This window comes from Onychostruthus taczanowskii, unplaced genomic scaffold (genome assembly GCF_017590055.1).
Source record: "Onychostruthus taczanowskii isolate IOZ18803 unplaced genomic scaffold, ASM1759005v1 scaffold18, whole genome shotgun sequence".
NCBI classification, from domain to species: Eukaryota; Metazoa; Chordata; class Aves; order Passeriformes; family Passeridae; genus Onychostruthus; species Onychostruthus taczanowskii.
This window is the reverse complement of record NW_024499017.1, coordinates 1676269-1698033: the sequence shown is the minus strand read 5'-3', so window position 1 is coordinate 1698033 and position 21765 is coordinate 1676269. Positions and strand designations below refer to the sequence as shown.

The 21765-nt window shown below is 42.7% G+C and overlaps 1 protein-coding gene across 2 annotated transcripts in view; it reads left to right on the top strand.

Moving 5' to 3' along the window:
- ZNF423 (zinc finger protein 423) overlaps nt 1-21765 on the top strand; it is a 226528-nt gene that overhangs the window by 25567 nt on the left and 179196 nt on the right. For both annotated transcript variants that reach the window (XM_041400800.1, XM_041400801.1), the window contains one exon: nt 16304-16363. In XM_041400800.1, coding sequence (XP_041256734.1) covers nt 16304-16363 — 60 coding nt within the window. The remainder of the gene's footprint in view (nt 1-16303; nt 16364-21765) is intronic.

Genomic DNA, 21765 nt, shown 5'->3' with positions numbered 1-21765 from the left:
AGATCCACCTTTTTCATCTTAAAGTTGCAGAATAAAAAATTAGGCTGATAGGTGAGCTCTTATTATTCCTGTCTGTCCTGTGGAATATTTTCAGAAAATGTTCATAATATATGTATAAGCTGCTTTCCAACTCTCTGGTAAATAATTTTACTTTTTCAGCTCTCAAATTTTATTAAATTTGAATTTTTGTTCTCATTTCAGTCTATAGAAGTGCAAAAGACATTTTTGAAACCATACACTTTCTGGCATTTGAAATGAATTATTTCCAATCCCTATTAGGTTAAAAATAAAATAATCTGACTTACATATGTGAATCAGACTCCAAGATTTAGGAAAACAGAGTGGCAGGAGGCAATGGCATAAATTGTTGGAGACTAATTCCATGCTATGTATTTAATGTTAAATATTTTGTGAGTATGTGGATCCTATAGCTTGATCAAAGCTGTACATTATACTGTGTGAATGAAGAGTTAATGTTAATAGCTGGTGTAAAACATGTTTCTAGCTTTGCTCTTTTTCAACAGTCAAGTGAAAATTCTCCTAATGTTTTATTACAGCAAGAGTTGTATGATATTTTTTCTTTCTTGTAAATTTCTGTGATGTTTCCACCCTCTCCCCCAGTGACAATGTTGAATCTTGTTTTATATGAGAAGGATCATTACATATAATCAAGTAATTTAAACAAACGATCTCTTAGCTCAAGGAGACATATACTTTAATATAAACTTACTGAAATGAAAAGCTGCTGTTCCAAACCATCACACCATATTTTTGAGTTATTAAAATTCTCTCATTTTGGTTTTGCAAACAGCCCTGGCTGCCAGAAGTTTGGGGGTTTTCAGTGATCCCATACCTGTTTGTTGGCTGGTGTTTTGATGACAGTGCGCCAGTGATGGAGGTATTAATCTGTCTTGTTCCCAGTTCAAGTGTAAAGGATCTTAACTTGCTGCCTTTGAATAATGTGGTCCTACAGCCCCAGCTATTGAAGCACAGTGCAGCTAATGACCCTTCAGAAGGTGCTGTTGCCTGCAAAGCCAGCTGTGGGTGGTGCTTTTCAGGTGGTACGGACACATGAGGCCTGTGGAGACATGAAGCTGCACTGCTGCTGGAACAAAAGGGCTTTTTGAAAGGTATCTCTTAAGTTATGGATTTGGAAACAGGAAGGTTGGTTTCTTCACGTGCACCTGTTGTTTGAGAGAGAAAAAAACAGTGACAAAAATGTAGCCAGCTTCAGCCATTCATTCCTGCACTCCCCTGATGGGCCTGACTGGTGGGACATCCAAAGTGTGGATAAGGAAGGGTGAAGCTGGAAAGGGGTGGGAGTGAGCTGATGTACTTCCTGCCAGCCCTGGACTCACTTTCCAAATTCTCCTCTCCCCTCTTGGTCATTTCAGAGTGTGTGTCACATTTCTGAGGGTACCCAGTGAGCAGCTGGGCTGTACATCATTACCCTGCTGCTCCTTTTAGGATCTCGTTACTTCCATGTAAATAAGTGATGAGTCTGGTTAGAAGAGAAGGCTTCACTCCTAATTCCACTGATGCCAATAGCCCCAGACCAGACTTTTTAAAGCAATCTCCAGGTTCAGCTCAGTTGGGGTAAGTGTGGTTTCTTTAGGAGACTGATTTGTGGTCTTGAACAGCATTTATCATATATGCATAGATATGGAAAAATATTTAATTTAATCAAAAGTGCAGTAACGTATTTAAAAAGCAAGTGTGAGTGAATGTGTGTAGATGATTATTTTAAGACCAGCAGATTTTTTTCTTTCCTCAAGGTTTAAGGAATTAGAATAAGTGTTAGCTCTGTCAGGTGTTCTGTACCCTGAAAAGGTGAACAAAAATGTTCAGGCTGAGTTTGTAGTTCAACAGAAGCCATTCACATGTCCTATTTTTGAAAGTTGGTTAGTAATTCTCTTGCCAAAATACCAAACCCTGACTTTTAAGTAGGACTTAAGGGCTGTATAATGTTAAATACCTCAATCTTTCTAGACTTTTATATGTTGGAGCTGTCGGTCAGCAGACATAGAGAATGTGCCATTGCTCTGGGCACTCAGAAACCAACATGCCCACCTTGGTGCCAGGCTGTCTGTTGAAGTGACAAGTGTGCAAGTGCAACATTGTTCATATTTGAAGTAAAACGTTCCAAGTATATCTGAAAAGCTGTGTAAGAACACACTCCATCCCCCTGAACTTGAATCTGGAGATGATTTTAGTAGTCTGCAGGGAAATGCAGGCTGAGGTGTGCTCAGGGCTGCCCAGAGGCAGTGCAGTGAGATAAGCTGTGGCACCAACAAGGTACCAGCACCAACCAGAGCACGAGGGAGCCTCTGGCATGGGCAGTGGGGGCTGATACCACAGGACTGCCACGGGAAGAGCTGCAAGTCAGGGGCATGGCCCAGCCTCCCCGAGTGTAATAGAATTTGCAATGACTGTTGCATGCATTTAGAAGAAACTTTTTGTCTGCTGCTTCCTAGACAGTCACAAAACCTTGCCTTAACAAAAAGGAATGATTTCCCATTTTTAGACAGATTGCTTGCATGACGGAGGAGGGAGGATGTCTGCGCCTTTATGGATTACAGGGCTGGCTTTCTGATCAATAGGAAGTTTTATATCCACTTGAGTGGTGCTCACCCTAAGAGCCCATCCTTGAAGCCAGTCAGCACTGAGGGGAGGTTTCCCAGCACACGCTGTGCCCGTAACTCGCGCTCGAGGAAGGGACGGCGGCGGTCGATCCCTCTCTGCCACGGAGCTCTTTAGGCAGCTCATTTGTCACACTGGCTCAAAGTGCTTTCTGTACGGATGGCTAAAGCAGAACTGCACCATGAAACATGAGTAAGCATGGGCCAAGTATGAACACAGCTTGCATTTACCATACAATTTCCATAAGACTCTACCAGGAAATAAAAAAAAACCCAAAAAACAAACAGCAAAATCTCATTAAGAGGGAAAAAGAGAAGTGCAGGTAGGAAATACATTCAGCTGTCATAAAAATTTGTAGAGGAACTCTGCTTCACTCACCCTTTGGCTATGGATGAATTTTGCCTGGGAAAAAACCATTAGTACAGCTAAGTGGCCCTGTTTGTCTTGACTGTAAATTAATTATCTCAGCCTTTTTCATAACACTTAGGTTGGAAGGAAGTTCTTTGTTTAAAAGGTAGATGTTTTTGTGCTGGTATTTTTTTTCTATTTCAGTTTGGCTTTTATTTAAGGAAGTAGGGCTATTTTCATTCTTCTTTCAAGCACCATTCATTTAGCTCACTGAAATTTAAATACAAAACTTTATGCACGTTGTATTTCTTAAGTAAACGTCTATCAACATACAGGCTTGAGCCACGTGTGGAAATCCCCACACCCTGTTTCTGAGGCTTAGCAGCACTTGTAGGAGACAGGACTTAGGGTTTTGGCAGTCTTCCTCAAGACAGAAGACCAGAAATCAAAACAAGCAAATAAATATGACAAGGAAATGTAGCAGAACACAAAGCCCTGACAGGAACACTTGTAGTAGAGGAGCAGACACAATAATAGTTTGCCTCCAAGAAAAGATGTTTTGAGTTAATGTTATTCCTCATGGTCTCTGCCTGTAGGAGAGGGATTTTAGCAGCTCTGGAGGCAGAGGCTGAAGGAGCTGGTGGGCTTATGAAAGGGGATGAAGTGTTTGCTTGTGCCTCTTTTTTTTTTTCTGCAGATGCATTGGGAATCACTGTCCCAAGCATTGCCTTTACTCTTAAAATGGGGCTTTCCTTTTCATGTCACAGCTGCACATTCTGCTGGTTCGTTCCCTTCTGGCTCCCCTAAAGTTGTAGAAATTAGTACTAGTGAGACTAGTCCAAAGTACTCACTTGAAACCTGCCTTGCATTTCTGTGGTGGCACTGACACAAGTACATGGGCGGGGACATTTGCAGAATGGACATGACCAGGCAAGGAAAGCAGCTAAACCCCCCTCCAGGGCTGGCTGGAAAACTCTGTGGGCTCCAGGAGGAGAGGTTTGCTCAGGCTTGGGTTGAGTTTTGCTTTGGTTGCATCGTGCCTGAATATTCACTCTTGGTGGAGAGCAAGATAAGTACGTGTCCCTTCAGCATTTTATGAAACAAAGTAATGCAGATATCTATAAGTGAGACATGACATGAAGCGTACAGATAGTAAGTTTGGAATAGTTCTGGGAGTTAAGAATTTACATGTCTTTATTAATTATTAGATGTTATTAGTGAGTGACTAAGGAACTGGGAAGCTCTAAGCGTTCTTTTGAAGTAGTGTACCCAAATTAGGCTAAATAAATAAATAAATCTAAAAATGTTGGGGAATGTCTGCTCTAATGAATTTTCTAAATACACAAATCACACTTATTAAATCAGTGGATCTTTTAACTGTAAAAATATTATTACTGTTACACTAGGGAAATCCATTCAGAATTATAAAATATTTGGAAACTCTTTCTATGTTTCATTTCAGTGGAAGGGTTGTACATTTAATAGGAATAAAAAGAAAAAAGTATACTTAGGGATAAAGTTTTAAAAGCCAGCTTTCCCCCTTTCTTGGTGTGTGTGCCAATTTTCAGTAAGAACTGTGTTCTCCTTTTAGCGTTGTTTAAAATAAACTACACATATAACAAGATGTTGAAATTTCTTTATGGTATGTTAGCACTAAGGACAGGTTGTTAAGGGGTTATAAAAAATATTAGTTTCCACTTTATGGTGGTTGTGTTGGTTTTTCTGCAAATTAAATTTAATGCTACAAAGGGCTATATGTCATACACGCAACTTTCTCTCCCTCATTGTAATTTCTATCACCTTAATGCAGCCAACAAAGCCTGTCTTTCTAGTAGAAGAATCTCAGCTGGAGAATTCCCCTCAACCTGTGTAATAAAATTCTGCAGTAGAAAAGTGTGGGGCATCCAGCCACATGAATCAAAAGGAGGAGGCAGGATTCTCCATGTATTAGCTTTGCTCTTGCTATTATTTATCCTTTTATCTATATTTCACTTTACATTTTATACCATTTGTGTGTTCCTTCATCAAACATTTAAGCTCACGTACAAATAAGACAGACTTTACTGTTAGTCTTTAAGAGGCAGTACAGAAGAATATATTGTTTTGTTATTAAAATACAATTTATGAACCAGAAATGATCATAGATGCAAATTTATACTTTGCACATTTTTTTTTCCTTAATAAGAATATGTATATTTTCATCTGGGGAGAAAGCAGCATTAAAATGAGCGAGCCTGGGGAGCAGTGCCACACACACAGGCACACACACAGGCGTACGCTTGCATACACAAAAGAGCCACAGCGAGGGATTGCTGGAGAAACGAGCTCCTTCCAACGCCTGGTGAAACCCAGCTCTCTCCAGGAATGCTGGGCTGGCCAGGGCCTGAGCCCCTGGGATGGCCTGGGACAGCAGCAGAGCGGGAGCACTGACAGCCTGGGGTGCTCAGCACTTCAGTATTGGCCTTTCTGAGGAGGGGAAAAGGGGGAAATAACGCCACTCACCAGATGGGTTTTTTCAAGCCCTCGTAGCTCTAATTAAAATGGCTGGTCAGGAAAAGCCTCCTCTTTTTTCCTTTTTCTGTGCTACCTACCCTGCAAACATAGTTGACTAGTGAAACAACTTCCAAGTTTGAAGGATTTGCAGTAAAAATTGGTGTATTTTTTTAGGCTGAGGTGTGGAAATCTGGTCAAAGACTTCTTTTTAGCTGTGATTAATAGCCCTGGGTGCTGAATGGGGTATTTGTGGAGGGAGTGTGATGCTGAACAAAGTGTTTGGTACAGCAGCTCTGCTCCTGCTGGAGCTCTCTGCAGCTGGGATGAGGGCTTTAGGCATAATGTAGTAAAACCTGCCTTGAAGAATTATGAAGTAAGAGACAAAAACTTGTGTAAGACTAGGGTTGGTTGTGTGCTTTACAATTTCATCAGTGCCCCTCAAGGTAGCTGCTTGCTGTTTAAGTAATTTTCTGTTCTTTTTATCATATTTGCAAGTGTGAATTTTTCATCAGTATTAAACTCTCTACCTCAAACCTACATCTGAAAATTGGGGTTCCCTGCCATCTGGAACTGCTCAGATCCTGTGAAATGGGAGATGTTGCATTGGTTTCTATTGGGTCTGGATGAAATCAACAGTGGAAAAATAGCTGTGAAGTGGAACTTGATTTATGGTGATGATATGAGCTGGAGAGCTGACATCAGCTCCTTGTCAAAGGGAAAGGAAAAGGCTACTTGCTGCCCATGGCAGTAGGGTCTGAAGGGATGTGGCTCTTGGTCTAGCCACAGCAGGTGGGACAGTGTTGTTTTTGTGAGTTTTTTATTACAGAACTGCACATGGTTGGATGGATTTGACTGAGCAGAATGTGGAAGGGTGATCCCCATTAGTAGCATTGGGGAGCTGCCTGCAGTTTGAGGCAGGGTGTGCTCAGTCTGCTGGTGTACCTAAATCTCTATGCACTTTACCAGAACAAGACGTGGTGTAAGGAATTGTGGCCCCACTGCTCATCTGCAGATCCTAGTTATCTACTTCCATTCTTCCTGGGTTTGGTTCCTGTTTCTATACATGTAGATTATTTTCAGAACATTCCCCTTTCTTTGTGTCATTAGCCAGTGTTAGATGTTAACCTTTCATCATTCTTATTAGGTGTCTGAATACAGAGCCAGCACAGGTAATTTTATTAGGTGTCCTGCTAATAAAGAAACTTTATAGCCCTAATGTAAAAAATGGCACTCTTCCCCATCTTTCCCCTGCCTTTTTTTTATTTTCTTTTTTTCTTCCCCAGAGAAGTAGAGTTTGACTTGGTGAGACCCTGCATTCTCTTTGCAAAGCCCAGTATTTTAATTTCATGGAGCTTTGACTTGATTTTGAAACTTCATTTCATTGTAGCCCTTTTGGTATGTTCAGGAAACAGGCACGGCCTTTCTGGCATCCCTTTGGCCAGTGCCAGCCCCTCCAGCTGAACTCTGCCATGTACACCTTGTCTCTGCCAGCTGCAAGTCTTGAGTCTGCTGTCTTCCAACACACAGCCCCATGTGTTTGCAAACATTGTTGTGGGTGGTACCTGAGGTTTGTGTGTCTTCACTCGGTGTCTGTGCTCAGAAGTGCATAGGGGGCAGCTGGGCCTTCACAGCAGAGCTTCTAAACCTGAAGTTTGGAGGAAGGTATAAGATATTGCAATTATTTGAGTAACACCTTTGTTATTGCACTTGCTGACCCGCTTCTGGTCTGTTACTTGCATCATCACCATCATCTTGTCTTTGGGTAAGCTCAGCCTGCTTTTGGCATTTCTAGCAGATCAAAGGATCACTTCACAACTTGCAAATTTGACTCATGGATTTGAAGCGCTGGCCATGAATTATAGAGGTGTTAATCTTCCCTTTCTCTACTTTCCTTGCTTTGGTTTGGTAGGGTTTCAACACATAAACATTTATGTCATCCAGTTGTATTACAAATGGAACAAGAATATTTAAATCCTTGGTTTCTGAAGTAAAATCTGTGATTTTATGAGCAATTGGAGATTGCTGGATTCACCTGTTTTGTTTCGTTTGAGCTTTAAAGTGCCTGCTTACTCACAGTAGATCTATTTTTGAAAGAAGGTGCAGACACTATGGTGACAGTTGCCTTAGAAATGCATGTAACAATGCAGAGAGGAGGGTGCCCACTGGCAGCTGGGGCTTCGTGTCCCTGTCCACAGGAACTGGCCACCCTGTGCCCCATCTCCTCGTGCATCTCCACCTCCCTCCCCACCCCTGCCTGTGTGTGGTGTGGGCTGGGGCTCAGCCCAGCTGGGGCAAGTGAGGGCAGGGACTCTGGGTGCTCCCATCCCTTTCCAGTGGAGCTCATGGCAGATGATGGGTCTGGGGGTGCAGGATGTCAGTGGGACATCTGTGCCAGGCAGCAATGGGCCATCAGCAGGAAGGGTTACTTGAGCTGGATAGGGTGCACTCCACCAGTCTCACGGCCAGGCAAACTCCAGGCAGAAACAGTGGAAGAAACCTCTAAATTCCTGAACATTTCACAGATTAAGTACCATGTATTGCCATTAAAAGAAAAAAAAAATCCACCCTGTCCTTTGGGGATTAACATTTGATGACAAGCTATAAGAATTGTCAGTGAGAGTATTGATCCCAAATGTGTTATGGGGTGTCTGTAGGCCCAGTTTTAAGAACTACAAGCTTAATGTATTGCATGTATAAGATGTTGATCTTGACTGCAACGTGAAACATTGACTGCATTTTATTACACCTAACCCTCGTATTTATTTACATAATAGATTTGGATGGGAAATATCTGTCTCCAGTGAAGTATGTGAATTAGAAACGCAAAAACTAAATATGAGCACTGGGAATAAATACACCCTGGCTTGTGAGTCAGGTGTGCAGTCTGTGGGAAGGGCTGTGATTAGCCATTATGTATGTCCTACAGTCTTTCTCGTCTCACCGAGATGAGATTGTTATTTACAAGGCTCTCTTTCTCTGGCTGCAGTTCCATTAAGTTTTGCTGTAGCGTTGGAAGAGGCAGGCCCGTTAGCTGCACACAGATTTACTGTGCGAGTTTAAGCTAATGGATACTTATCAGGCAGGCTGTATTTGGTGATCGTCCATCATTTGCTCATTAAACAGTGTATCTAAGTGATTCTCATTTCCTCCCTGCCATGTCTGGAAAGGAGGAAACTAGACACATTACGATGGAATATTAATGTCCTGGAGGATTTAGCCACCCATAATTAGATCTCCTTTGCATAAACCTGCTAGTGCTACCTTATTTTGTTGTTTGTCTTGTTCTCCTTAATCACCTTCACATCTTTTTCTGTTCCTAACGATCTTTTTTCAGTTTCCCTTTGTAATTCTGTCCCATTTGTCTCAGCCTTCTTCCTTTTTTTCTTTTTCTTCTTTTTTTTTTTTTTTCTTTCTTTTTTTTCCTTTTCCTTGACCTAGTGAGCACAGCAGTCTGGGTTTCCCCACTCCTCCCTCCTTCACACAAAAAGGCTGACTTTGCCAGCAAAACCCACAGTCTCTGCCAAGCCCTATTACTGACTTTGGAGAAAAGCAGCTAGAGAACTTGTGCAAATTTAGGCTCTGAACTAGCTAAATAAGCCATGTCAGTAAACCCTCTTGTCTTATTCCCTGGCCTGCTGGCTCATGAAAGGACTAATACATAACGGTCCCATTTAAGGTGGAAAAAACCCTTGCTGGCCAAGGGCCACCAATGGCTGGATCAGCTGCTCACTCAGGAGAGAATGGGGAGGTGGCTCCGGAGCTGTGAGCGATCGTGCCAAGGACCATGCCCGGTTCCCATGGGGGATCCCAGGGCTAGGGCATGGGCAAGGAATGCACCATTGCCTCACTGGGGATGCCGTGGTGTCCCAGTGCTCTTTCCCATCAACCAAGAGGGCATTACTAAAGCTGAATGGAAATGATCACACAAACAAAATGTCTTGTAAAATGGGGAGACCTGAGAGGAATCCTCTGGTGAAGTTGAATTTCCAAAGGGAGTGAATTGGCTCAAGTGGCTGGTATGAAGCACACCCAGCAGCTTCTGCCATCTTCTACCTTTTTGCTCCCCTGAATGTTAGTACGAAGGCACCAAGGGGATTTCCCTTTCCTTTCTAGCTGCAAGGTACTGTAAATGCGTCGGGATACACTCACAGGCATCTATTCTCAGCTGACTGGCAAAGCCCCTCGGAACTTCCTATTTTCCTGCTGAATGTGAAGGTTTCTCTGTGCACAGTGGCGGGAGAAAGCCCCAGCTGCTGACAAAGAGGGGCAGCCCGGTTCCTGGAGGAGGCGATGCCTGGCTCGGGGCCGGCTCTGCGCCCTGCAGCGCTCCCGGGCAGCGGCTGCAGCTCTGCCGCAGCGCCGCTGCATTAATAACAAATGGGGCTGCTTCTCATGCTGCTACTTCCCCCCCGCTGCAGATTTTTGTGTTTTGCAGACTCTCGTTTCACCGATGTGATGGGGAACCTTATCAGGGAGCATCTAAGGAGGAGAGGGGGAAAGCCTTACAGCAAACTGGGAGGTGATGTGAACAGGAAGGGTTGGCTGGCTTCTGCTCAGAGTAGCCATTTCCAGACCTTTACCACTGCTAGTTGTGGTGGCAGTTCCCGGGGCTGTGCAGGGCTGACCCTCTCTGGGCAGCAGGCTCCGTGCAGCAGAGGTGTTCTCCTCTTTCAGTTTGGGGTATCAGCCTGTCTGCACCTCTCCAAAGATGGACTCTAGATACACGCGGAAAACACCAGGCTATTTAAAGTGTAAAGGTTGTTAACACCCTTTGTGCTCCTGCCATGCCAAGCAGCTGGAAAGTGGCTGCTTTACAATCCTCAATCCACAAAGTTTTGAGCATCCTCAGCTCCCTTTGACTTTGTGGAAATGGAAGCTGCTCTGCATTTTGCAGGATTAAGAGCACTGTATCAAATCCTAGGCTGCCAGTGCTGTGGGATGAGTCGCGGCACATGAATGGTGGTCGGATGGGGCTATTCTGTGTCCTGTGCTGATTTGGGAGCATGTAATTGCATGTGATGGGAGGGATGGAGCAAAGGCTGTGTAGGACAGCACAGAGTTGTGTGTCTAAAAGTGGCAAAGGAGCTTGAAGATTAGAGAAGATCACGGAGCTCCTGCATGCGAGTACTGATAGCTAGGGCAGGAAAAGATGTGATTAATGTGTGACTGGCTTACAATGCGGCTTGGTGCTGGAGTATTTCTCTAGAGGGAAAGCTGTGAGTCTTGACACGTACATTACAGCTAATACACAGGCATCAGTGAGACTTCCCTGGCTTTAGCTGAGAGTTCCGTCACCAACAAAATCCTCCAAGCTAAAAAAGTGGCACCGCATTTTGTGCATTCAAGGTATTTTGTACCTGCTGTTTTCTAAGGTTGCTGGCAGGTGAGGGAGTGGCCCTGATCCTGAATGCAGTGCTTGGTAACAGCCTTGATTCGGGAAAGTTCCCCCCTCAGCTGTGAGATGTGCTTCTAACCCATTTGATTTCTCAGTAGTTCCTCACGCTCTCACGTTCCTGACGTTTTCGTTAGTGAACTATGGTGTTTTTATATTGTGGGAAGTGTTAAACTGGTCCTTGTGGTCCTTGAAGCCTGTGTAATAGCATAAGGGAGCATACACATGCCATCTGAATTACTGAGGGGCTGTTGCTCACTTGTAAAGCTTGATTGCATCTAGAAATCAACATTTGGTGCAGAAGCATCTTACTTTGATAAGGTTAACTTCTTTCCTGGGAGTGATAAAGTGTTAAATAAGCACTGTGACTGTGAATGGAGTTCAGGTAATGGTAGCCCCATAAATAGATGTTCTCACTCTTAGGGGAATGGATGCTGAATCCTTTCAGAAGTTTCTCTGAGCACAAAGAACTGAAATCTTTGAGCCTGCAGCACTCGTGACCTAGCAATTAAATAAGCATCCTTGGAGAACATCTGAGACAAGTGGGCAAAATGCAAATATTTGGCATGTGCAGGAGTGCTGTATTGTGATGTTGCCATTGCACACAGTTCTTCCCTGTGTTGGCTATGTGCTTATTCTGGCTCTCGCATTTGGGCCCCACAGTCAGCTGGAACAGAACAGAGGTCTTGTCCAGGTATGACAGCAGGGAGTCCTCCTGTGCTGGGGCAGAGGAGGGAGGGGAGGCAGATGTGTCCTTCCACTGCCAGCAATGACATCCCTGTGCCAGGCCTCAGGTGGGCAGTCCACAAACTTAACCATCTTTTGAGCTGACTAACAATAAGAATTTCCATGCTGCCAGATCAAGGCTATTCTCAAGTCAAACTCAGCTTTCCTGAAGGCTGTCAGCTTCAGAGATGCCTCCAGATTTCAGCAAAGACGCAGATGTTGTAGCAGGCACACACTTTGGTGAGATTCCTGTAACTATTTCATGATCACCCTGAAGGATGTAGCTTAAAAAGTCTCTTTTTATTTGCAGTATTTTATCTCAGTGTGCTGGCAAATACTATGCATCATTTACAAAAGAGAAGAAAAATAAGTTAATGCTTCAAAAAATAGAAATAGGGTGCTGTGAGTGTTGATATCAAGGTGTAGTACTAGACTTTGAAACTTTTTCTTGCCCATTTTTAAAAATGAACATGATAATGATTTTGGCTCAAAGAGTCAGTCGTGTGTACCCTCTCTATTGGTCAGTGTGTTGCCCTGTGAGTGTTGTGCCAAAGATGCCTGGAGTTGAATGGAATCCAGCTTTTGTCCTCTTGCTGTATTGTCTCTGTATTACTGAAAAAGTAAAAATATGCATTTCCAAAGCATTTTAAATGGATCATTCTAATGGAGAGAGCAGATAGAGACCAGAGTAAGAGTGTACTTGCATAGCAAAGTCTGTGTTCCAACCATGGTTTAATGTGCAAGCCATGTAAATTGGGCAGAAAACAGGCTGAGTTTCTGAAAGAAAATGGGAAGAATCCAATCCAGCAAAAAAACAAGTGAAGTGCATCTGTGAACATTCTGCCCACAGCTTAACACCAGTGATTTTGTATGTCTTCATTTTCAATGCCTGGTATGAAATGCCTCCAAAATTTCAGAAAATGCAAAGCCTTCACCCTCTTGTCACCAGGATTCTTGAAAAGTAGTTAGAATTGGTACAAGATCTTCAGTTGGTTTGGAAAATCAGGGTTCTCAGTCTTGAATGGTGCCACTGTTCCCTGTGGTTTTCCCAAGCCGCAGAGTGTTTCATGCACGTGGGTGGCTCCTGCCCATGCTAAACATCAGCTTTGTGGACATAGGTGTCCGCACATTCAGAGTGATTAGCTAGCACAGATAGAAGTGTCTAGTCCTTGACTTGGGTAGTTATGTCTAGCATGTCTCAGAAAATGTATTTTCCTGCTAATGAAATGGGAATTATTCTTACTCTGCAGTGTATTTTGAGAGTGATTGTGTTGAATGATTTGTACCTCTTCCCTGACTTTGTTTTGCTCATTACCACAAGTTAAGTAGCAGCATCTACACAGTGAATGTTGATACACATGGTCACCTGAGCCAACTTAGGTTTCAAGGAATGATGACAAAAATATTGAGAAACTGAAAATTCAGCTTAAGTGAATCATTCTCTGGCTAATGTTATGGACTAAGAGTGGTTTTGACTTTGTTCTCAGTAGTGAGACATGAAAATCCCTTCACAGCCATAGTGACCAAATCTGTTCTGGGTCCACTATGCCCTGCCAGGGAGGACTAGCCAAGTCCTAAGGCAGTCCCCAGGGGGCCTGTCCCCAGATGGGGTCTGTGGGACTCCTCTGCCCTCTGTGAACAGCATCATGTCCCCAGATCTCCAGCCAGCCTGGGAAGCCTCTTTCTGGTTCCCCATGGCTCCAGCAATAAACATATGCAACTGAGAGCAAATTTCAGCTGCAAATGCTTGGCTGTTGAAGTTGACTTTAGGAAAAAGAAAACATATTTCTTTCTGACTTCCATGGCTTCTGCTCACTGCCGAGGTTGAGGAAAAGCCACCAGTGACACCACTTTGAATACTTAAATAACCATTTAATCCAGAAGATTAAGCAGACACAGAGGAACCTCACAGCTCGGTTTATGCCCATTATGGAGAGGGAGCAGAAGCACATGGAGTTTAGTGTCCCCTGCAATTACACTTGCTGTCTGTGACAAAGCCTGATCACCTCTTTTTTGCTTCAGCTTCGCAGACACCACTTCCCACCAAGCCTCTGGGGCTTCTTAATGAGAGTATAGACACAGTCTTTCAGTCTTTCTTTTCTGGATGTGGCTGCTTTTGTTCCTTGTTTCTCTCTGCCCACTGCCTAGCTGGGTGGATGCATGGATGGGCAGGTGAGGATCAAGTGCGTGAGTCAGTTGATACTGCAATCCCTTTTGGAACAGACTTTGCTGTTACTTTTTCTTATAGTTTAGCCTCTGAAAGAAACTGTTTGCTTAAAAGAATTAAAGGAAAATGGAAAAGCAAAAGGAAAGTGGTGGTAGTGTTGTGAGCAGCAGCTGCAGGGCGATGTGTCTGTGCCTAAGCTCAGGAGGCTCCATCCCACTGGCCTCTTCTTCCATGGATATGCAGCACTGTCAGCTCTGTGGTGGGTCTGTGCAAATTGAGGGGGAGAACCTGAAATCATGACTGTGATAATATAAAGTGAATTTCAGTGCCATTGCCTCCACGTGAATGTTCTCTGTCCCCTTTTCAGTCATTAGGGAGCAGAGCAAATTAATGCCAACAGAGGCTGATGCAAACCTTTGCCCTCATTTAAGGGATTCCAAAAACCGTGGTTTTGTTACGTGCTGGAGCCACCTGCCCTAGAGCAGCTCAAGGACTGGAGTAGTCTTTGGTGTTTAACCAACATGAAAGTCAGTGTATTGCTAAAATTGTCAATGACCAGTGCAGATCCATATACTACTCCTTGACTAGGACCAAATTTATCTCTTTTATGTATTTTTAGCAGACTGGGTTTTTTAAATCTCTCTTTCAAAGACAAAATGTAAAGAAATAAAAAAAGCCTCAGCATAAAAGTAGTAATATAAAAAAATACTCTCCAAGCAAAACAACCAAAAAACAGTCAAGGATAAAACAAAATTAAAACATTCCGCTTGTCTGTTTTGGGTAAGGTACATGAATTTCCAACTTGGCTTATTTAGTTTTGGAGCAAAAACCCTCCCAGGTGTATATAGATTTTGATGTTAAAATGAGACATGCATTTGTGTAAGACTGAAATGGTATTTGGGATAACTGCATCCAGAGTTTTTCTATTAAGAGATGGGTCAAAATGGGAACAAGATGGTGGCTTAGAGAGCACAAAATGGTAGGTGAGCCCTCAGGAGGGAGCACACGCCAGCCAAGCTGGCTCTGCCACCGTCAGGGAATAGGACCAATAATGGCTTCAATAAGCTTCTAGCTTTGCCTCTTGTTTTTCCTCTGTCATTCTGGAATTTAATATTATGTGACACGGCCTTTATGCTAACATAGACTATGAAAAAAGTATAGCCAAGACTCAAGTATGATTTCTCCAAAGAAATGGTTGAATTTCATGCTCCTCCATTAGAAAGCACACGGATTTAAGAAAACCAGAGTGGTGCCCTTCTGTGTAGCACACATTTTTCTATGGTTTGGACAAAAAATTGCATTTGTCAAGGCACTGCCTATGTAAATTATATTCTCTGTTCCTAATGCCATATGATGTTACCACTAACATCAACTTAATGCCAGAATTCCGTACTGGATTGGGGGGAAAAATGTGAGGAAAGCATAAAATCAAGACTGTTGTGATGCAAATGTCAGTGGAAATATTCATTGGAGCAGGTTGGCCTGAGTGCAGAGAGCAGGTCAACAGGGTTTGTGCTTGTGGCTTTGCAATATGGTTTGGATTCCAGTTGCAGAATTCTATAGAATGTGCATTTGAACCCAGCATAACTTAGTTGAAAGGGTAAGCAATTGTTAAGTGCATGGAGTAAATAATATTAATCAGAAAATAAAGACGTATAATTTAAATTTGTTTGGTGTCAGGGTGACAGAGTGGGCAGGTGATGATGATAAACTTTTGCAATTCAAAAGAAGAATTTCTGCAACTGCTGCTTTCAAATGCCCAGTCTGTCATTAGTGTAACCAGCACTGACTTCAGTAACAGCAGAATCCGGCACTTTTTTACCTGGCTTGTTGTTGGCTGTTCTCTTAGTTATTTTTAAGAATGTAAGAATCAAGTGGCATTTTTGTAATTGTTAACAGGCAGAAGGTTTTAGCTATGTCACTTGCAAGTGCTGAGCACTGGCTCTGACAGCCTTCACAGCAACAACAAATTTTAAAAGCAGTTATTTGTGACTGCCATATCACAGAACATGGTTATACATCAAAATAGTTTTTTTTTTAATTCTGAAAAATCCCTGAAGATATCACTGGGTTCTGAATATGGCAGATGTGTTAGTATGTTAGGATGACATAAGTCAGGCAATTTTTCCTTCACAGGACAGTTCTTTACTATGATCTGTTGAAACATCCATTTCAAAAACAACCTCTATATTTACAATGGCAATTTTGCACATGCAAGCTGTGAATGTACAACATTTCAAATATGAATACTTACCAGGAGTGGTGTTTAAGTGTCTATTAAAATTTAACATGAACTTACTGACACCCATTCAGGAAGAAACTGCAAACCCAAATCCCATATTTAGGTTAAAAAGTAGAAAAAATCTCTTTACCAAATTTCCACCTTATGAATTCCTTTATAGAAAGCAGTAAGTTCTTTTTCAGCAGTGGAGAAGTCTGTTTTAATACTTAATGTCATAGTGGACCTAGTTTTCTGATGACTTTGCTTTCCAGTTGGTTTGCTTTAGCAATCACAACTTATTTTTGTTCTTTTTCAGTTGAAGAGGGTGAATCTTCAGATTTTGGTTTGACCTGGGACTCGTCAGTGACTCAATCAGGTAAATATTTTAGGTTCTTCTGATTGCAAAAACTGCCAGAAAGCTGCCAGGCTTTTTACATGAACTGTATTTTGTATGTCACATTCCTGTCTCAAATCCAAGACTACCCACTGCAACACAATTTTTATATCAGTTCCATATGGTCAATAAAATCTATTACACACAGAGACTAATATACTCTTATCCTCCAGAGAGCCATTCTTTCTTCTTGTGGGCACACTGAAACGGGTTGTGATTTCTCCAGTATAACCACTTTGAAGTTTTCTGCAATGGGCACTGTTACACATTCATTCCAATCTAATTACATAAAAGCTGCTTTAATAGGAATTTTAAGCCTCGGTCTCAACTGGAATGTGTGTATTTCTCCTCTCGGAGGAAATTGGAAAGTACTGTCAGGGCTGGAGAATAAAAGTGGTACATCGCCATGGTAGAAAGATTTAAAATTTGAACAAGCTTTTGGTCTGCTTGACAGTGATAAACATGTGTCTGAAGCTCGTTCATTCATGTTAGGTCAATAATCTGAATAAAAAGAGGCTCAAGAAATGGAACAGGATAAATCAAGTTTGTCTGTGAAATATGTATTGATAACACAAGCATAGGGTAAATGTCAGATTAGTTTGTCTTTAGAGTGACTAGCCACATCTCAGTCACTGTGCCCATGTAAAGATATTTTGCTGTGTGTTTTTAACATTTATGAGATGTTCATAATATTTTTGATTTTGAAGCCAGTAAGTCTATTTCTGTGCTCTCTCCACATTGGACTGTGCAATGGTATTCTTTAAAAGCTCACCAATGATAGGGAAACAGCTGAGAAGCTGAGCAGTAATATGAAAACCAACAATGGTGTTGCATTCCCGGTTAGATGGGTTTTGTAAGAGTCAGGGGGAGCCTGGCTCCCAGGGGACACTTTCTTACCACAGTGAGCATTTCTATGGTCTCGAAGGCACAAGCTGTCTTTGCGTGGCACTTTGTGGCCTTTCACATTGTGCCCGCTGTGCTCTCAGATGCATCTTCTGGGGCACTGGGTGCATCTTCTCTGGGCACTCTGGCTGTTTGGAGGGGTTTATTTTCACTAGTCTTGATAGTAAATATTGCTGCTGCTGCTGCAAACCCCCAGCTGTGATGTGGAAGGCCCCTTTGTGCCTGCAGCTAACGGTGCATGAAAAGAGCGCTCGCCAGCTCTCTTGCTTGACCTTCATCTCAAACAGCACTGCAGTGGAGTTACCGGTGTTATCTATCACAAGGCTGGAAGTGTATTAAATTCAAAATAGCCTATGGTTCAAAACAATGACAAAAAAAAAAAATTCTTTGCACAGCAGAGTTAATTTGGGGTTGGTATTGGTGACTATGCGTTAAGTAAAAGACAGACTGTGAAAGGCTTTTACCAAGTTAGTTGAGTCTCCATTTTTCTTCATTTATTCCCACAATTACAGCTCTCATTCAAGACATCAGATGTGGGAGAAAATGTATTGTATACATGATTTATGGCAGCTTTAGGAAAATGTGTGTTAATTGGGGGGTTTTCTTCTTAACACATTTAGGAGCTACAGATGTCAATCTTGTATGTGTATAAAGATGTGATACCGTATCCTGTCAAGCTGGGATGCAACACATAGCACACAAGTTGCAGGTTGGAATATGATTGAGGAACTACAGAAAAATCTTAAAAAGCCCAAGTTTGTGGTAGTGTGGCTGTGTGAAGTCACTAGCTCTTGTGTGGTGTGGCTCCACAGCTATATTCAGTAACTGAAACCAGTCCCTCAGTCCCAGTGTGCGAGACTTTCATTATGTTCTTTTATGATCTTCCTGTTTGCATTAGCTTCAGTAGTGTGATGGTGAAGTTCAATAAAGGGTGAAAAAACATGCTTCAATTTCTTGTTTCATGTCCCTTCCTTCCCTGGCCCAGAATGACAAAATTTCCTCCCCTTCCTTAACTCCCCCAAAAGGAAAAAAGCCCCAAAGGCCAAACCTGGGACTTGTTAACTCTGAAACCTTTGCCAGATGTTTCAAATTAACATATTTCTCTTCCTCTTTCTCCTGTATGTGTTTGTACATCTCTCTGTGTGTGCAAACACATACAAAATGACTTCTGAAAAATTCTGTTGGCACTCTGCACAGCTGCTGTGAGCTGGGGGAGTCATGGTCCCAGGGTTGGGTGGTATAACAGCAAGAGCTGTTACAGGTAGAATGTAAACTTTAAGCTTTTTAAAACTATATAAATATATTTTTCTACTAGTGAAATAGCTGTATAGGTGCATCTGTGGGGGGAAAAAGGAACTTTTGCTGCTATATTCTATTTTGTTCATCTAACCAGTAGAAGCTATTCTGAAAAATTTTTTTGTGAGCATGAGTTGAGTCTGCAGTCATGGGTCTTGTCTGGGTGGCTCTGATGACCATCTGTCCTTGGTGTGCCAAACACAGGGTTCCAAGCTCAGTGTCTCCTGGGGGAGTTTCTCTGCTCCTGACATGTACTGAGGGTGCACAACCTGCACACCTCTGACCACACCATGGCACTGGGCAGGGGCTGTTCATGGGAGCTGCTTAGTGCAGCCCATGGAAACTTGGTTGTGAACACCATGGCAAAAGAAATCCTTTGCTCAGATGAGTCTGTTTGGTGCTGCCTTGGTACAGGACCATCCTTTTTTCTCTGGCAGAATGTGTGCACAAGTTGCTGTCTGCTCTGGTGTAACCGCTCATTCCTGGTAAAATCTGCCAAGGCAAAACGCTTTGCAAGATTCCAAGCCATGGTATAGTTGCACTGAGGAATTTATTCCAGTACTTCAAATATAGCTAGAAATAGCTTAAATTATTTGTTTAAAATAACAACTACTTAAAGGTTGTGCATAATAACCTAGAGAATCAAAAAAATCCATAGAAGGGGCAGAGGTTGCCCTTGCATCAGGGTGAGTAATCTGAGTATCCACCAGTACTGTTTAACAATGGGCATATAGCAAATTTCCTTCCTCTTCAGGTTTTGTAAACATCTTTTCCTTAATGTAAAAGGAAGAAAAAAACCCCTTTTCCTTTCCTCCCTTAATCCAAGGACTTCGTTTGTTGTTGAATAGCTGGTCAGGCGTGTTTTGCTGCCTAAGAGGCAGAGATGTTTTCTGTTCCAGAGGAACAGTGTAGCTGAGTACTTTTTCCCCCTGCTTCCCCCCCCCACCACCCTTAACACATGTGCAGCCCTTGCAGCCTGTCTGTCCTTCTCCAAAAGCATCACTGGGGTTGGACTGGGCAGGGCTGCTGGGGGCCAGGCAAGTGCCCACCTCTGCTCTGCAAAAGGGGTTCTGGCTTCTTCGAGGCCAAGACAAAAATAAGGTTCAATACTTGCAAAACAAAGGTCCGGTCAGACAATGCTGCATTTCTGTTGCAATACATCACGAGGGTATTTTCTTGAGGAGCAACAAGGGACATTTTAAAGACGTAAAAAGTCTTACTAAATATATAGAGAATTTAAGGCATTTTAAAGACCTATGAAAGCATTTTATATGGGAGTTGCTGGGGAGTTTCTCATTAGCCTGACTGTGAGGCCCCAGGGAATCTTGGCTGAATTGTCTGGGGCAAACAGAGCAGATTCTGTCTTCTCCTCAGGAGCCTGCAGACCTAAAAGCCTAATTTTTTTTGTGTCTGCTTTTGAGGTAGTTGAAGGTATCTTGTTTTTCTCTGCAGCTACATTACTGTTACAGTACTGATCAAGAAAGAGTTTAGTTTTGGAAATAGGGAACAGTGGACCATGTCCTGAGTGCTGGGCACAAATGGCACTGGGTATGTCTCTGTGCACAAGTGTTTGCAGAGCGTGGGGGTTCTTTGCAGTGTTTGCAACAGGAAAGGCCTCTCAGTGCCCAACCATCCATTAGCACATAACATTAGTGTAATTCAATTATAACATTCCAGAAATCATAAAAATAAATTACAGGTTGGTATTCCCTGCTTTCCCCATTAGCTCCAAATTTCCTGTCCCTGCCACCGAGCTCGCAGCAGCAGCTGGGCACACATGTGAGGGACATGTTAACACAGCACAGCATGGGGAAAAAAAACAAAACACAATATTTTAGGACACAGATATTTGATGTTTTTCTGTTAAGATTTCTCCCCCGTGTTTTTTTTTTTTAATGCAGTACACCATTTTAGATTTTTAATTGCATTCTGCAATTTCTTTCAAAGTTTCTCTCCTTTCAAGGGAAAGAAAAGGAGAAGCAGCAGCTTTTCAGAAATGAACCACAAAATAAAGGAAAACCATCCTGTGGTCACTCATTTTCCTCTCTTATGCTTTGCATGGCATCTCCCAGCTATGTAAATCAAAATTTTCACTTGGTATCTCTAGAGAAGCAACATCTTGACACAATTTGGAGACTTTCTTTTTCTGCAGGGCTACCAGAGCCCATGCTGGGGTGTTTTTAATGCTGTCTCTGCTGCTCAGGGCTTGTGTTGCCTGTTCCCTCCTGGCTGTTCCCTCTGTTCTCCTCCCCTTTCAGTCTTCTGATCCTGGTGCTGCATTGTTTGTTCCCAGTGCTGAAGGTTTCTGTTCTCCTCTGTTCTGTAGAGTTGGGTTTAATTTTGGCTTCTTGGGAAAGCTGAGGTCTCTTGAAGCAAACAGAGATTCACTGCTGCAAATATTTTTGCCTTAACTTTTTCCCATTTTCTTTGAGATTTCTTTCCCATTTTATTGAGATAAGTAACAGAAAATGTATTCTCCTGCCTCACCTTTCCCCTTGGGGAGACCTGTTTTGTCTACACAGCTGCTTGTCTCCTCAGCTTCTCTCCAGCACCCTGGCCTTGCATGGGCCACTGCCTGGTGCCCAAGAGCAGCAGCGTACCAGGGCCCCTGTCCCTTGTGGTGTCCCAGTACCCAGAGCTGTTCCTGCCCTCTGCCTGTGGGCATGGGCTGTGTCAGGACCATTCAGGGAGTTCAGATGAGGGAGATTCCATAGACACCAAATTCCTTTTCTCTATTCCTGCTTGTACTGGATTTTGTCTCGTTTAACTTCTAATTGCAGAATGCAGAAAAACACAACATGAAATGCTGGGATCTCTACTGCAGGGCACTGGAAAGGTCAGTTGCAATTCAGAGGACACTAGAAACCTGTTATTTTGCAAGTACTCTAAAATTACCTGTCCTGAGTGTCTTCACAAGCTCAGATATGTTCTAGAAGCTGATTTCATTAGTAAGTCAGTATGAGAAGATTCTGATTACACCGAGTAAGGATTTACAAAGAAATAAATCTTTGAATTTAGCAAAGAACTTAAAAGACCTTGGTAACTTTTTTAGTTGAATATTTTTCAGTATACTGTGAGAACTCAGCTGGTTGGCTTTCTTGTGTTGGTTTAAAAAATGGCATCCTTGTCCCTGCATTGACCTGTGGGATGCAGCCCAGTCAGTATAGTCTGAGATTCTCAAAATT